Source organism: Saccopteryx bilineata, chromosome 3 (genome assembly GCF_036850765.1).
Source record: "Saccopteryx bilineata isolate mSacBil1 chromosome 3, mSacBil1_pri_phased_curated, whole genome shotgun sequence".
NCBI classification, from domain to species: domain Eukaryota; kingdom Metazoa; phylum Chordata; class Mammalia; order Chiroptera; family Emballonuridae; genus Saccopteryx; species Saccopteryx bilineata.
In genome coordinates, this window is record NC_089492.1 from 272,351,791 (window position 1) to 272,365,511 (window position 13,721).

A 13,721-nucleotide genomic window follows, 5' to 3' on the forward strand; every position below is an offset into this window, starting at 1 on the left:
TAAATCACCTGGGGGAGCTTGTTAAAACAGATTGCTGGAGCCCTGGCCAGGTAGCTTAGTTGGTTTGAGCATCCATTGTCCAGCTTTGCCAAGGTTGCAGGTTCAATCCCTGGTTAGGGCACATACAGCTCAACCAATGAATGCATGAATGAGTGGAACAACAAACTGGTATCTCTCTCTTTCTTCTCTCTAAAATCCATTAAAAACCCCCCACAAAACTAGATTGCTGGGTCTCACCTCAGTTTCAGGTCTGTGATATGGCCTGAGAATTTCCATTTCTTTATTTTCTTTTTGACTTTTTTTTTTTTTAAATTTTAAGTGAGCGGAGGGGATGTAGAGACAGACTCCTATGCGCGTCCCAACCGGATCCACCCAGCAAGCCCTGTCTGGTGCTGAAGTTCAATCAAAGGTGCTATTAGGACACTCCAACCAGTAAAGCCACTGGCTGTGAGAGGAAGAGAGCGAGTAGGAGTAGCCAACTCGCTGGGGCCAAATTTCCATTTCTAGTAAGTTCCCAGATGCTACTGGATTGTGGATATTTGATACTTAAATTAGGCTGCTCCAAAAATTGTTCATTTTACCTTTTTAAGAATTCAAGTTTATGATTCTTCATCTTCATTTTAAAGTTTCAACTTTTTGCTTGCTTTATTCAATCACCATTAGACTTTTATTAAAAACACAGTCACGAGCAGATGGTATACCCCTATTAGGGAATCAATTCAAGAATGTCATTCCTAATAAGGCAGTTGTTGATTGCAAGTCATAAAAACATTATCATCTAAAACTTAGGGGATTTTGTATGCCTTTTTACTTCTTTTGATAAAAAATAAATACAAAATGGGAGATATTTGTTACTTGTTCCTCAACTAATTTATGTTTCATATTTTGAACTGTTGTAAAGTTAAAAAGAAAAACGCATGTGTCTGACCTGCAGAGGCGCAGTGGATAGTGTTGACCTGGAGTGTTGAAGTCGCCAGTTCGAACCCTGAGGCTTACCTGGTCAAGGCACATATGAGAAGCCACTGCTTCTCGCTCCCCATCCTATTTTCTCTCTCTCTCTCTCTCTAATATCAATAAATAAAAAAATCTAAAAATAAAAGCATGTTGACTTAGCAAGATTATTTCCTTTACTTATGTTTGAGGTTATTTTGTTGCTGGCCACTTGAATCTCAGCACTCATACCTCAGGACTGTCTACAAACATTCCATCAGCAGCATCATGGACAAGTGTTTTAAAAACATCTACTGTCTTGTCTGCAAGGGCAGGGTCAATAACTTGTCCAAGGTTTTATCATTCAGTGGCCCTGAAGGCCTTTGTGTATAGGTTATAGGGTCTTGCATCAGATGATTCATCATAATTCTGGGGCAAATGATCTATTAACCATTGAATTGAAAAGGTCTTACAAATGGCCCAAAATATCACAATCTTTATCTCCCTAGAGGAGTCATACAACTAGTTTGTGTAACTACCGTAACTTATTTAAACAAGGCCTTGAAGTCTAATTTGCATCAAGAGCACACTTGGCGAAGCAAAATGTAACCTAAGGTGTAATTCTGATTCTCTGCTATTAATAGACTTGGATTAGGAGTCAAAAAACCTAGATGCCAAATATCTGCTCCATTTTACTAACTGTAGGCAATACGTAACTTCTAATTCCAGTTCTCTCAATTTGCACAGATAGTTAGAACAAAGATAACTAGTTCATGTGAGTTCTCTTATCCATTTAATAAATGCAAAAGATAGTGATGGTGCCTTGAATTATAGCATTTAAGCAATTATTAATGTTTTCCAGGATGCTCTTGACCTTGGATTAGTGTTTATCCTTCAAGAAGCTTTCTCTGAGCCTCTGAATATCAGACAAGAAAAGGGGCCTTTTTCTATGTCATACCTGCCTTCCCCCACACCCTCCATGTGACATAGCACTTATCATACTATGCTTTGTCTTCAAGCTCCCTATTGCACGTTCCCTGTCTGATTCATTTTAGCAGTCCAGTAGTGTCCCCCTACCCCTCTCCAAATGGTAGAAGGCATTAGACACAGTTCACTGATGACAATTTATTATACTCTGTTGGCAGTACAGATTGATATTAATTAATTACCAGAACTGTGTCTTCATAGAAGAGGGCAATATGTAGCCATTCTATGGGAAACTCTACGCACTTAATCATCAGCATTTTGTTTTAGTTTCTTGATGTTCTGCTTGTGCCGCTCAATTTCTTTCTGCAGACGCTCAATCTCCTTTGCATGATGAGTGATCTCATCTTCATGGTGTTTCTTCAAGGCTGCCAGTTGTTCTTTAGTCCGTGCTCTGCAAGTACACAAGGGTTTTGGGTTTAATCCTAACTAGTCACCCCAAAGAGATCTTTAAGTATAACCTGCAATACCTAAGACAAAGGAGTCTCAATCTAATGGGAGTCTGGCTCATCATCCCCTCCTACCTCAAGCTCCACTAGTGAAAGAACATTCCATTTTAAGATATATCCTTCTTTAAAGATAACCAAAATGATTCCATTTTCCTGGTAGTTCATTCAGGAGCTATTCCTTTTATATTCCTTTTTAGAGTAGAAAACTCCAGAGAGGAGTGATATGATGTAAGTCCCCAATACCTTATTAGAGGAGTAACCAAGAAAACAGAATCCCTTTTTGGGGAAATAAAAGGCGGAGGTAAGGCCCTGGCCGGTCGGCTCAGTGGTAGAGCATTGGCTTGGCGTATAAGAGTCCTGGGTTCAACTCCTGGCCAGGGTACACAGGAGAAGCGCCCATCTGCTTCTCTACCCCTCCCCCTCTCCTTCCTCTCTCTCTCTTCCCCTCCTGCAGCCAAGGCTCCATTGGAGCAAAGTTGGCCCGGGCGCTGAGGATGGCTCTATGGCCTCTGCCTTAGGCGCTAGAATGGCCCTGGTTGCAACAGAGCAACGCCCCAGATGGGCAAAGCATCGCCCCCTGGTGGGCATGCTGGGTGGATCCTGGTCGGGCACAGGCGGGAGTCTGTCTGACTGCCTCACCAGTTTCCAGCTTCAGAAAAATACAAAAAAAAAAGGGGGGGGGAGGTAGACAAACGGTTACAGTTACAAATATCTGCAATCTATCCTAATTTATCCACAGCTTTCTTTGCCTAGAGAAACAAATGGCCCACTGGAAAGGGTGGGAAAAGTAGAGTCCACTTGTATGGGCAGTACTTGGCAGACCAATTTAGATCTCAATAAGAAACGATTCAGATGTTGGTTCTGCCACATTTAGGAACCAGCTTTACTTAACGGTAAAATGCAGTAGGCCCAATCAGATGGTATCTAAGGGCTGAACTTTGGCTTTCTGGTACGGCAGGTGCAATGGTGATGATTTTTAAGAGTGAGCAAAAGAGGCTGAAGTGAAAAGATAAGCCAAAAGAGAGGCATAAAGGAGATCAGTTCTATGCTGCTACCACTGTGCTGAGAAGTCAGTAAAAGATAACTCAGGGTTGGTAAAAATGTAAATAGAGGCCAAGCCCTCTCCACTCCATATTAGTAGGAGTGAGTGAAATCTTTCCAGCTGGGCGGAGCTGGGCGAAAGTCTCCAGGAAGTGAAGAAGAGACGTTCCAACCAGGATCACCCAGCTCCCAAGACCCAATCTCTCTGGCCAAGTTGGAGACTTCTGGAGGTCTAGGAATGGCAGACAGGTCTGAAGAGTCAGGGGATCCATCCATTGGGGGCTAGCAAAGCTAAAGCATGTGGAGGAGAAAACAGCGTAGAGGAGTGATGGGTGGTGGCCGAGGAAGTTGGTCTCAGAGGGTTTGCAAATATTGGGCTGTTGGACGTAGACAATGCAAAGAATCTAGGGCCATTTTGTATGACAGGGGACAACTCCAAGGATGGGGATGGTAAATGATTTGGGAAGAGATAGGCCGTGATTTGAAAGTCCTGGAGACGTGCAGGTGGAAATGGCTTGGCTCGGGGGCCTGGGACTACTCAGCAGGACACTGGGAGAGAGGTGTAATGCGTTACAGGACCTGAGTTCTGTTGGGGGATGGGGCATCCCATGGCACCCGGGAGGTGTGGGGAGGGCGACTGGATATACCAGAAGGCCTGGAAGGGTCTGAGATTTAGGGCTGGCCTCGAGACCCCGTGGTCCTCACCGGAAATATCGTTCCTCTTCAGCCTGCTCTTTTTTTCCGAAGGCCCCACCGGCCTCCCTGACCGAGCCCGAGCTGGCCTGGATACCGTGTGGCTGCGGAGAGAAATACGGACATTGGTAAAGGTGTGGAGGGGAAGAAGGCATCCACGATCAGGGGTGGGGCAGCGGACACTGCCGCGGGCATACCGGTTCGGAGGCGAAGCCTCGGGCTTGCATGACCCTCACGCCCCACACACCGAGCTGCATCCGCACCGCCAACGTAGTGACTGCCATCGTTGTCAGTGCCGTACAGCTCCAGACGCACAAGGTGCAGACTCCTGGCAGGCGCAAACGGCGCTGATAGCCAGCAGCCAATCTTTTTGATGGGGAGGCGGGATGAATTAGGGAGGAGCGAATGATGGATGGGAGGAAGCGGGCTTTCTGTAGTTCGCAGCGAATCTTGAACAGGAGGCGGGCCTTTTCTTAGCCAACCCCTCGCAAGGTCCCTGGGGCCAAAGGATTGGGAAATAGTAATGGAGGAGGTTGGAAGGGAGGGGCAAGAGGAGGGTTAGAAGCCATCAGGATGAAGCACCGAGCTAGTCCCATCTCACGATTCCAAGCCTAAAGTTGTTATTATTAAACACCCAAAGAAAGCCTTCCATTTCCTAGCCCGCCTGCGTCAGTAAGATGCTATAAGAATAATACGATTTAAAAAATAAGGAGGCTCTGGCTGGATAGCTCAAACGGTTAGAGTTTCCCATGGATAATAGGTACCAAGGTTGTTCCCTTCCCCGCGACCCCCGCCCCCACCCAACTACCTATTGATAATTTGGTGTTTCTAAATGCCCTTTCAGTACCATTCCAGTTTCAGAAACTTTTTATTTCTCTGGTATTGCTATTTCTTTTTTTAAGAGAAAGAGAGAAGCATCACCTCATTGCTTCTCAAACCACTGAGCCCACACTCAAGCCCATAAGAGCCAGGTTTCCGACTGGTGACTTCAGCATTCCAGGTTGATGGTCTATCCACTGCACCGCCACTGGTCAGGCAGATATTGCTATTTCTTGATTATCTCTTAGGCTGGGCATCCAGTGGAGAGTCTTGATGAGTTTCTGCAAAAGATTCACCTAGGCACTAGGATGGCTATAATAAAAAAAACGGAAAATAGCAAGTGTTGGTGAGGATGTGGAGAAATTGTAACCCTTGTACGCTGCTGGTGGGAATGTAAAATATTTCAGCTGCTGTGGAAAGCAGTTGGGCAGTTGCTCAAAAAATTAAATATAGAATTCACATGACAACAATTTTACTTTAGGTATTTGTTATATACCCCCAAATTGAAAACTGGTACTCAAAAAACTACATGTACTTGTATGTTCATAGCAGCACTATTAGCACAATAGCCAAAAGATGAAACAACCCAAATGTCCATCAACTGATGAATGAATAAACAAATTGTGCTATATACATACAAAACAGTGAAATATTATTCAACCATAAAAAGTAACAAAATAATAATAATATATGCAGTACCTTACTTAGATCAGAGGTTCTCAAAGGTGTGTGCCAGGGCGCACTGGTGTGCCCTAGAAGATTTCCAGGTGCGCTCTATGGTATTCCAGAGAAATATGTACCTGTTGGGGACCAAAGAACCAATAGGGTTTTTGGAGTTTAGACTTTTGGGGGACAGAGGTGTGGGGAATTGGCTGTAAGCTGACAGTCTGCCCAACCCTCACCTCACTTGCCTGGTTAGGTTCCAAAAGGCTGTTAAGCTGTGGTGCTGGATTGTTTACACTACTCATGTTCCCTGGAAAGACAGGAGGCAAGTTTCTTCTATCCTTTGTTTGGTGTAAAGTTAAGATGGTATGTATGGTGGGGATTTTCTGCACTCAACACAAGTAAGAGTAAAAAGAGAGGAATTCTTCAATGTATTGATGAGGAAATGAGAGTTTGCCTTTCAAATATATGCCCAAACGTTGAAGAAATTGCTAGGACACATCAGGCTCTTGTTTCTCATAAACACAAGAATGAAAAACTTAACACATTCGCGCTGGGACCTGCTGAATTTACTAAATCTTACTAAGAATGTATCTATATATAACTTTTTTGTCGTTTTTTAAATTTTTTAACCCCTCTTTTTTACAAATTCTAAAAAGCATAACTCAAAAGAAAAAAATATATATATTTTTGTATTTTTTCTGAAGCTAGAAACGGGGAGAGACAGTCAGACAGACTCCCGCATGCGTCCGACCGGGATCCACCCGGCACACCCACCAGGGGGCGATGCTCTGCCCACCAGGGGGCGATGCTCTGCCCCTCCGGGGGCGTCGCCCTGTCGGGACCAGAGCCACTCTAGCGCCTGGGGCAGAGGCCAAGGAGCCATCCCCAGCGCCCCGGCCATCTTTGCTCCAATGGAGCCTTGGCTGCGGGAGGGGAAGAGAGAGACAGAGAGGAAGGAGAGGGGGAGGGGTGGAGAAGCAAATGGGCAGAAGCAAATGGGCACTTCTCCTGTGTGCCCTGGCCAGGAATCGAACCCGGGACTTCTGCTCGCCAAGCCGACGCTCTACCACTGAGCCAACTGGCCAGGGCCCAAAAGAAAAATATTTTTTAATGTCAGAATAAATTTAATTTTGTCTTATTTATTTTGTTTAATTACCATAAAAGTACGCTTGGACTTTTATATAATTTTCTTTAATATTTGACTTAATTATTATAACATATTTCTCAGAAATTTGTATATAGTGCACCTACAATTATTTGTAGGATTTTAAATGCGCCCTGACTTCAAAAAGTTTGAGAATCACTGCAGATGAACCTTGAAAACATGGTAAGTGAAAGAAGGCAGACACAAAAGGTCACATATTTTATGTCTGCATTTATATGAAATGTCCAGAATAGGTAAATCTATAGAGACAGAACACAGATTAGTTGTCAGGGGTTGAGAATTAGGGAGAATGGGAAGAAGGAGTAATTGGTGCCAGGATCCTTTAGGGATGATGAAACTGTTTTGGAACTAGATAGAAGTGGTGGTTGCACAACACAGTGAAAGTACTAAAGGTGAGTGAGTTATTCACTTTAAAATGGTTACTTTAAGTTAAAAAATTAATTGTATGTCATAAAAAGAGTTCTTAACTAGCGGTATCTGCCTGGGCTCTGAGCCCTTTAAGGGTCGCAAGGGAAAGAGGCGGGGCTGGGGGCGGGGCTGTAAGAATCTTGCGGGCTGCGCCTGCGCAGAAGAGTCACGTGGTGGCTGGCCCGGGGAAATGGCGGCTTCAGGGGAGAGCGGTGCTTCGGCAGGCGGAGGCAGCACAGAGGAGGCATTTATGACCTTCTACAGTGAGGTGAACTATGAGGGATGATTAGTGGCACTGGGGCGACCCCGCCTGGACCTACTCTCTCAGCGGGCTAAGGCAGGAGTCCTCTTGACCCGGGCCATTGGGCGGCTTGTCCTGTCTGGCCTTTGGGGCGGCCCAAGGCTTGGGGGGGTGTGTGTGAGCGTATCTCCCTGATAGCTGCTGGGATGTCCTCTGGGCAACGAAGAGAGTCCGGGGTCCGATGTCTGCGGGTAGGCAGTGAGTCTGGCCAACGAATTGCCTTGGCGCGCGCAGAGTTCCTCAAGTCTGCGGCGTCCAGGGCTAGCAACGGGCTGGCATGGGCTGGCAAAGAGGCTGGCCTCCCGATTTAACCATCCTGGCCCCCGCTTTTATTTTAAACAGAAGTACTCTCTACTTAATTCTCTGCAGTGAGTTATATTAGTTATTATTTCCTGCTATTCGCGAATGCCAGGCACTATGCATCATGCCAGGTAGGCATTATCTCCATTTTACAGATGACAAACCTGACGTTTAGGGAAGTGAAATAATTTTTTACAGATCTTATAGCAGGTAACATCCTGATTGTCATGTTAGGACAGGAGTTTGGTCTGAGCCTCCATTACAGTCACATTTCCAGCGCCTGCTACATATGGCTACTGAGTAAATATTTTTTGAGTAAATTAATGAGTGATTAAATGAAAGAGAAACATGCCATTTGGAGTCAAGAGGACTTTGGGTTGGATTCGTGCATGGCACTTAAGTTGACTGTGATTGAATTCTTTCAAGGCATTGATTTTGTAAATCTTGTTTCCATGTCTGTAAAACGAGTTAATATTAAAGTGATTTTTTGTGAGTGTTAATAGAATTATGTATAAGAAAGGGTTTCATAGGTAGAAGCATTTAAGACAAGGCTGAAGATGGAGCTCTTTAAGTTGGCATGGATTTGAGGAATGGAATTACTCCTCCCCAGGCTGTGAGCTCCTCAGAGTGAAGCACTGTATCACATTCATCTTTTCTCTTGTATTTGAAATAGTGTGTGTTACATAGTAGTTTCTCCAAAATACTACATTTAAAAATGGAAAAGTAGGCCCTGGCCGGTTGGCTCAGTGGTAGAGCGTCGGCCTGGCGTGCAGGAGTCCTGGGTTCGATTCCCGGCCAGGGCACACAGGAGAAGCACCCATCTGCTTCTCCACCCCTCCCCTTCTCCTTCCTCTCTGTCTCTCTCTTCCCCTTCTGCAGCCAAGGCTCCATTGGAGCAAAGTTGGCCTGGGTGCTGAGGATGGCTCTGTGGCCTCTGCCTCAGGCGCTAGAATGGTTCTGGTTGCAACAGAGCAATGCCCCAGATGGGCAAAGCATCGCCCCCTGGTGGGTGTGCTGGGTGGATCCCAGTCTGGCGCATACAGGAGTCTGTCTGACTGCCTCCCCGTTTCCAACTTCAGAAAAATACAAAAATACAAAATAAAAATATAAAATAAGAATGGAAAAGAGCCCCCTGGCCGGATAGCTTGGTTGGTCAGAATGTCATCCCTGCACGCAAAGGTTGTGTGTTGGATCCCGGGTCAGGGCACATATTGGAACAAATTGATGTTCTCCCTATCCCTCTCTCCTCCTTCCCTTCTGCCCCTCTCCCCTTCTTCCTCCCTCTCCCCCCTCTCCCTCTCCCCCCTCTCCCTCTCCCCCCTCTCCCTCTCCCCCCTCTCTCCCTCTCCCCCCTCTCTCCCTCTCCCTCCCTCTCCCTTTCTCCCCACTCTCTCTCTCCCTCTCTCCCTTTTCTCTCTTTCCCTTCCTCGCTCTCCCTTTAAAAGAACCCTTCCTCTCTCTCTCTCAAAGAAAAAGTAAAAATAAAATAATTCCAAAAACAGAAGTTAACACATTCTTTATATTTTGTTTTTTTTGAAAGCCTAATTCACTTGGAACTTGTTTCACTTACCAACTTAGTTTAAAAAGGAGGAAAAAAAGGAATCCTGGTTTGTTTGACTTGCATGAGAGAAAGTTCTTAAAGGAGGACCCTTCATCATTCAACGAATGTTTGTTTAGCACCTGGCATGTACTAGTGTACTGTTTATGTGCTGGAGATGTGGTTGAGAACAAGAGAGAAAAATCCTGTCTTTATTTCATAGAGCTTGTATCCTATAGGAAATGATATACAGATGTGTAATCACAGATGAGAAAGCAATTGAGGCAGATGCTTTTACCAACTGAGCTATCCAGCCAGGGCAATGAGAAAGCAATTGATGAACAACTAAGGTGCCGCTAGTATGACTTGATACTTCTCATCTCTCCCTTCCTATTTGCCTCTCTCTCTCTTTCACTAAAAGAAAAGGAAAAGGAAATTCCAAACTTGTTTGGCCAAAGGAATAAAGATGATAAATAACATGCTAGACATTTATTCCAACTGGCATTCCAACTTGATAGTGGCATCAAGGATGTTTTCCTGGTGCCTTTGCATTGTCTTCAGGTCAGGAATTTTTCTAACTCTGTGAGAGTTAAATAGAGTTATTTGCTCCCTCCCACATACTTTTTTAATGTTGCTTTTAATACATATTTCAATGTAATTGTATTTTTTCTTTAAAAAAGTAAATTGTGGGCCTGACCTGTGGTGGCGCAGTGGATAAAGTGTCGACCTGGAAATGCTGAGGTCGCCGGTTCAAAACCTGGGCTTGCCTGGTCAAGGCATATATGGGAGTTGATGCTTCCATCTCCTCCCTCCCTTCTCTCTTTCTGTCTCTCTCTCTCTCTCTCTCTCTCTCTCTCTCTCCTCTCTAAAACAAAATGAATAAAAAAAAAAAAAAAAAAAAGTAAATTGTGAACAAGTACATCTTCTGTCATTGTAGTGGATCCTCTTTGAAGGTGGTGGATGTGACTTTGAATTCTCTTGATGGTTGCTCTGGAATCAAACTCTTAAGAATAAAATTATAAAATTCTTTTTTCCAAGTTGAGTAATTGGGAATAAGTCAGTTAACTTCTCTAAGTCTCAGTTTTCTTATCTGTGAAATGGATATAATAGTAATGTCTACTGTATAGGGCTGTTGAGAGGAGTAAGTATATGTTAAGTTTTCACATTATTAAAATTCAGCAAATTGTAGCTGTTGTAATTATTCCTCAAAGTGGTTAGCAAAATAGCTTGCACACGTAGACAAGCAAATGTTTGCTGAACATGTCAGAGAATAACTTAAGATGACAATTCAGAACTTATTTTTGAGCTTTACTAATGAAGTGTTCATTTCTTTTATTTTAGGTGAAACAGATAGAGAAGAGAGATTCAGTTTTAACATCCAAAAATCAGATTGAAAGATTGACCCGTCCTGGTTCCTCCTACTTCAATTTGAATCCATTTGAGGTGAGTTGTCTGATACTGCTGTGGCATCATGATGAGGAGCTTTGCATACTTGCCGGCAGACTTACATCAGAGCGCACCCCTAATTTGTGTTACATTTGAAATTGAACTTGGTTGGTTTTATTGTGAGCAGAACCTGAGAAGCAGTGTGTTAAGGAAAATGAGATGGTTTTGCCCTATCAAATATCCTTCATCATCTGTTAAGCAACCCAAATATGTATGAATTTATTTTCAGATGTGAAGGGATAGCTAGCCATGATAAATTTAGGATATTAGATTTAATTTGCTTGTTAACATTTTTTGTTTCACCACAATAAAATAATATGAAAAATCCCAATTACCAAAAAATGATCACAAGATATTAGATCATTTTTAGTTTTATAACTTTAAACTTTTCTTTTTTATAAAATAAATCATATTTCTTTTTTTTTTTTTTTTCTGAAGCTGGAAATGGGGAGAGACAGTCAGACAGACTCCCGCATGCGCCCGACCGGGATCCACTCGGCACGCCCACCAGGGGCGATGCTCTGCCCACCAGGGGGCGATGCTTTGCCCCTCCGGGGCATCGCTCTGCCGCGACCAGAGCCACTCCAGCGCCTGGGGCAGCGGCCAAGGAGCCATCCCCAGCGCCTGGGCCATCTTTGCTCCAATGGAGCCTTGGCTGCGGGAGGGGAAGAGAGAGACAGAGAGGAAGGAGGGGGTGGGGGTGGAGAAGCAAATGGGCGCTTCTCCTATGTGCCCTGGCCGGGAATTGAACCCGGGTTCCCCGCACGCCAGGCCTACGCTCTACCGCTGAGCCAACTGGCCAGGGCCAATAAATCATATTTCTTATTATAATTTGAAATACAGAGAAAGCAAGAATAAATAATCATGTATAATTCTACCTAACAGAAATAACTACTCTACTGTTTGTAGTCAAACTGTTTTAAAAGTTTTACTTAAAAACAAGGTGGGCCCGGCCTGTGGTGGCGCAGTGGATAAAGCGTAGACCTGGAATGCTGAGGTCGCTGGTTCGTAATCCCGGGCTTGCCTGGTCAAGACTCATACAACAAGCAATCAATGAACAACTAAAGTGAAGCAACAAAGAGTTGATACTTTTTGTTCCACCTCCCCTTTCTCTCCTTTCTGTAAAATCAATCAATAAAATATTTTTTAAAAGAAACTACAAAAAAAAAAGGATTGTACTTTATGCTATTTTATTTATTTATTCATGCTATTTTAAGTACACTGTTACATAAAATATATTTATACAACATTTTTAAAAGTTTCTATAATTATTATTTAAACAATTCCTGCCTGATCTGTGGTGGCACAGTGGATAAAGTGTCGACCTAGAAGGCTGAGGTCCCAGGTTCGAAAACCCAGGCTTATCTGGTTAAGGTGACTATTACGAGTTGATGCTTCGCACTCCCCCTTCTCTCTTGCTCTCTCTCACTCAAATCAATAAATTAAACCTTTTAAAAATATTCCTTTATTGTAGGATTTTTACAGTAGCTTCTAATTGTTCACAATTATAAATAATTAGAAATAAATGTTAACATTTCACAAAAATAATGCTTATTGAGCACTTATAAAAACATCTTTTTTATTGTGGTTAAATATGCATGACATAAAATTAACCATTTTAACCAGTTGTAGGTGTAGAGTTTGGTGGCATTAAGTACATTTACAATGTTGCACAACCATCATCACCAGATGATCCATTTCCAGAACTTTTTCATCGTTTCAAACAGAAACTCCAAATTCGTTAAACAATAACTCCTTCCCCATTTCTCCTACCCCCACCTCCTAGTAACCTCTGTTCTGCTTTCTCTCTATGAATTTGCCTATTCTAGGTACCGCGTATAGTGAAATCATACAATTTTTGTCCTTTGTGTCTGACTTATTTCACTCCACATAATATTTTCTTTTTTTTTTTGTATTTTTCTGAAGTTGGAAACGGGGAGGCAGTCAGACAGACTCCTGCATGCACCCAACTGGGATCCACCTGGCACGCCCACCAGGGGGTGATGCTCTGCCCATCTGGGGCGTCGCTCTGTTGCAATCAGAGCCATTCTAGCGCCTGAGGCAGAGGCCACAGAGCCATTCTCAGCACCCAGGCCAACTTTGCTCCAGTGGAGCCTCCGCTGCAGGAGGGGAAGAGAGAGACAGAGAGGAAGGAGGGGAGGGGGTGGAGAAGCAAATGGGCGCTTCTCCTGTGTGCCCTGGTCGGGAATCGAACCCGGGTCCCCCGCACGCCAGGCTGACGCTCTACTGCTGAGCCAACCGGCCAGGGCCTGAAGAGTCATTTTTCAAGATTGTTTATTATTTTAAAATAATCTTAAAATTTGCAGAAAGGTTGCAAGTACAAGATGAAGACTTTTGTACTATTTGAAACTAAGTTGTCAATTGTTGGCCAATCAACCTAAAATACTTTTTGTTCTTCCTACAAATAACATTTCCTACTGAACTGCATTATAAACATCAAAATCAGGAAATAAACGTTGTATACTATATAATCTTCAGACCCCATTGAAATTTGTTAATTGTATCAGTAATGACCTTTATCATAAAAAGATCCAGTCCAGAATCTAGTTACATTTAGTTGTCATGTCTCTTTAGTCTTCAGTCTGGAATGTCCCTCAGTCTTCCCTTGATTTTTGTGACCTTAACTTCTCTGAAGATTACAAATCAGTTATTTTGTAGCATATCTCTCATCTTGAGTTAATCTGATGTTTCTTCACGTTAGGATCTGTTTATACAATGTTGGCAGTAATATCAAAGAAATGATACTGTATTCTTATTTTTGCAACCTATAAAGTATATAATTTTGATCTATCTCATTACTAGTCCTGTTGATTTGATTACTTAGAAGAGTTGCCTGCTAGGTTTGTTCATGAAGTTAACTTTGTTTTTCCCCTTTGTAATTAATAAATATTTTATGGGGGAGTACTTTGAGACTTACATAAATGTCCTGTCCTTATCAAAGTTTCAGTTTATTTATTTGTC

The 13,721-nt window shown here is 43.2% G+C and overlaps 2 protein-coding genes across 2 annotated transcripts in view; one reads left to right on the forward strand and one right to left on the reverse strand.

Moving 5' to 3' along the window:
- Positions 1–2,040: 2,040 nt before the first annotated feature.
- Positions 2,041–4,454, reverse strand: ATP5IF1 (ATP synthase inhibitory factor subunit 1). The gene is made up of 3 exons (XM_066265111.1): positions 4,295–4,454; positions 4,110–4,201; positions 2,041–2,308 (listed from the first exon to the last, which is right to left on the reverse strand). The coding sequence occupies exons 1-3, from the start codon at positions 4,379–4,381 to the stop codon at positions 2,161–2,163; spliced, it is 327 nt and encodes a 108-aa protein (XP_066121208.1). The 5' UTR covers positions 4,382–4,454; the 3' UTR covers positions 2,041–2,160.
- Positions 4,455–7,320: 2,866 nt separating this feature from the next.
- DNAJC8 (DnaJ heat shock protein family (Hsp40) member C8) overlaps positions 7,321–13,721 on the forward strand; it is a 31,717-nt gene continuing 25,316 nt past the window's right edge. Inside the window, exons 1-2 of the mRNA XM_066269901.1 lie at positions 7,321–7,423; positions 10,635–10,736. Coding sequence (XP_066125998.1) covers positions 7,346–7,423; positions 10,635–10,736 — 180 coding nt within the window. The 5' untranslated portion in view covers positions 7,321–7,345. The remainder of the gene's footprint in view (positions 7,424–10,634; positions 10,737–13,721) is intronic.

Bases quoted from the DNA above. Each gene is read 5' to 3' on its own strand.
- ATP5IF1 (XM_066265111.1), bottom strand. From the start codon at position 4,381: ATGGCAGTCACTACGTTGGCGGTGCGGATGCAGCTCGGTGTGTGGGGC. The intron at 4,202-4,294 runs GTATGCCCGCGG...TTCTCTCCGCAG, and splicing joins GAGGCTTCGCCTCCGAACCG to CCACACGGTATCCAGGCCAG. The intron at 2,309-4,109 runs GTGAGGACCACG...GTGTACTTGCAG, and splicing joins GAAGAGGAACGATATTTCCG to AGCACGGACTAAAGAACAAC.